The sequence below is a fragment of the Marmota flaviventris genome, unplaced genomic scaffold (genome assembly GCF_047511675.1).
Source record: "Marmota flaviventris isolate mMarFla1 unplaced genomic scaffold, mMarFla1.hap1 Scaffold_55, whole genome shotgun sequence".
Lineage (NCBI taxonomy): Eukaryota > Metazoa > Chordata > Mammalia > Rodentia > Sciuridae > Marmota > Marmota flaviventris.
In genome coordinates this window covers 1,130,784-1,132,404 of record NW_027288355.1, presented here as the reverse complement: position 1 = coordinate 1,132,404, position 1,621 = coordinate 1,130,784, and the positions used below count along the sequence as shown (strand labels likewise).

General features: G+C 62.4%; 1 protein-coding gene across 1 annotated transcript; it reads right to left on the bottom strand.

Annotated features, from left to right (window-relative positions):
- Nucleotides 1-315: 315 nt before the first annotated feature.
- LOC139704380 (octapeptide-repeat protein T2-like) lies at nucleotides 316-959 on the bottom strand. The gene is made up of 2 exons (XM_071607278.1): nucleotides 805-959; nucleotides 316-688 (listed from the first exon to the last, which is right to left on the bottom strand). Exons 1-2 carry the CDS (start codon nucleotides 957-959, stop codon nucleotides 316-318), a joined length of 528 nt encoding a protein of 175 aa, XP_071463379.1.
- Nucleotides 960-1,621: the final 662 nt, after the last annotated feature.

Genomic DNA, 1,621 nt, shown 5'->3' with positions numbered 1-1,621 from the left:
TTAGAGATTTTTCTATTGACTTTGAATTCCACTGCAGTTTTCAATTTTGCAAGTCATATTAAATAGGCAGACTGCATAACCAAATGTTATTCGGATGTCTTCAAATAAATTTAATAATTTCTTTTTTTATTCCATGTACAAAGGAATAATTTAATTACAATGAATAAAAGTTGAGAGTAGTTGGTTCTTTTCATAAAGCAAAATTTTTTAGACATCAAGAACTCCATGAATACAATTTTGAGCTGAAATATGGGTGGACTCCTCCTGCCCCGGCTGGCCCCAGCGCACCTCTGGCACACATGTCCACCCAGAAAGTTAAGTCATGGGGGAGCGAGATTGTCGCCTCTGAGGCCCTAGCTCCGACTCCCGGGCTCCGGCTCCCCGCCAACGGCTCTGGCTCCCCGCCCCAGGCTCCCGCCCCCACCGCTGCTGGCCTGGCTCCCATCCACGGACTGGCCTGCTCTGCCAGAGCCTCCGCCGCCCTGCCCGCTGCAGCTCCCTCCTGTCAGGCCCTGTAGTGCGGCGCCCCTGTCTCTGCCCCCGGCGCGGACAAGGGCGGCCGCCTGCGGGGCGGGGCTCCCCTCCTCCTCCTTCTCCTCCTAGAGGCTCAGCCGGGGGTTGCCTCTGACACTCCGCTTCACCTTCACACACCCCCAGCACTTCCCGAGTCCTGCCTCCCCTGGCTGCCCTGGGGAGAGCTGGAGCCTAGGCCGTCTCCAACCCCGCAGCAGTCTGGGCGGCAGGCGCTCGCTTCTCCAGTGGGGGCCGCGCCTGCGCCCCCCCGCCCCCCGCCTCAGCGCTCACCTCTGGCCTGCACCGGGGGCTGCAGCCTCCCCCCGCCTCGCGCTCCGGGACTCCTCTCCCGAGTTCTCCCGAGGCGCTGGAGGCCTCCTTTCTCTCCCGCGACTCCGCTTCTCCCCCGCGCTTCCCGCCCTCCCCACCCCAAACCCCAGCTCCATGGCGCCTCTGGGATGCAGCTCCCCTTTTCCGCACATTCGGGCAGCGGTGCCCGCACCCAGAAACAGCCCTCTTGGGGGCGCTCGGCTCCTCGGGGCTCCGTGTGGGCACTCACAGCCCGGGGTGGGGACCCGGAGCCCCGCCTACCTCCCACCCGCCTTCGCAGCCCCTGAGGAAGGCGCGGTGACTGGCTCCAGTCATTGGTCCTTCAGGTGCCTGCTGCCCAGGGCGCTGACCTTCGCTGCCAAAGCTGTATGTAGCTGAGGCTGCCTCCGCCAAGTTCCCTTGTTATAACTCCTCCTGTTAGCAACTCCTCCTGCTCCACTCCTCCCCCTCCTCCTCCTCCTCCACTCTTCTTCCTCCTTCTCCTCCTCCTCCCACTCCTCCTCCTCCCCTCCTCCTCTTCCTCCTCTCCCTGCTCCACCCTCCCCCTCCTCCTCCTCCTCCACTCTTCTTCCTCCTTCTCCTCCTCCTCCCCTCCTCCTCTTCCTCCTCTCCCTGCTCCACCCTCCCCCTCCTCCTCCTCATCTCAGCATGAGAGAGTTGGACTGAACCAGCTCTGGAGCAGAGGAGGGGGGCTCAGGAGCAAGGCCGTCCCTCCCTCCTCCTCCCCAACAGTGACCGCTGCCAAGTCCTGTCACTGGGGAAAGGACAGGGCGGAGGA

What these genes read in the sequence shown, in the direction of transcription:
- LOC139704380 (XM_071607278.1), bottom strand. Translation starts at nt 959, where the DNA reads ATGGAGCTGGGGTTTGGGGTGGGGAGGGCGGGAAGCGCGGGGGAGAAG. An exon ending in GCCCCCGGTGCAGGCCAGAG is followed by an intron (nt 689 to 804) that starts GTGAGCGCTGAG and finishes AGCTCTCCCCAG; the next exon opens with GGCAGCCAGGGGAGGCAGGA.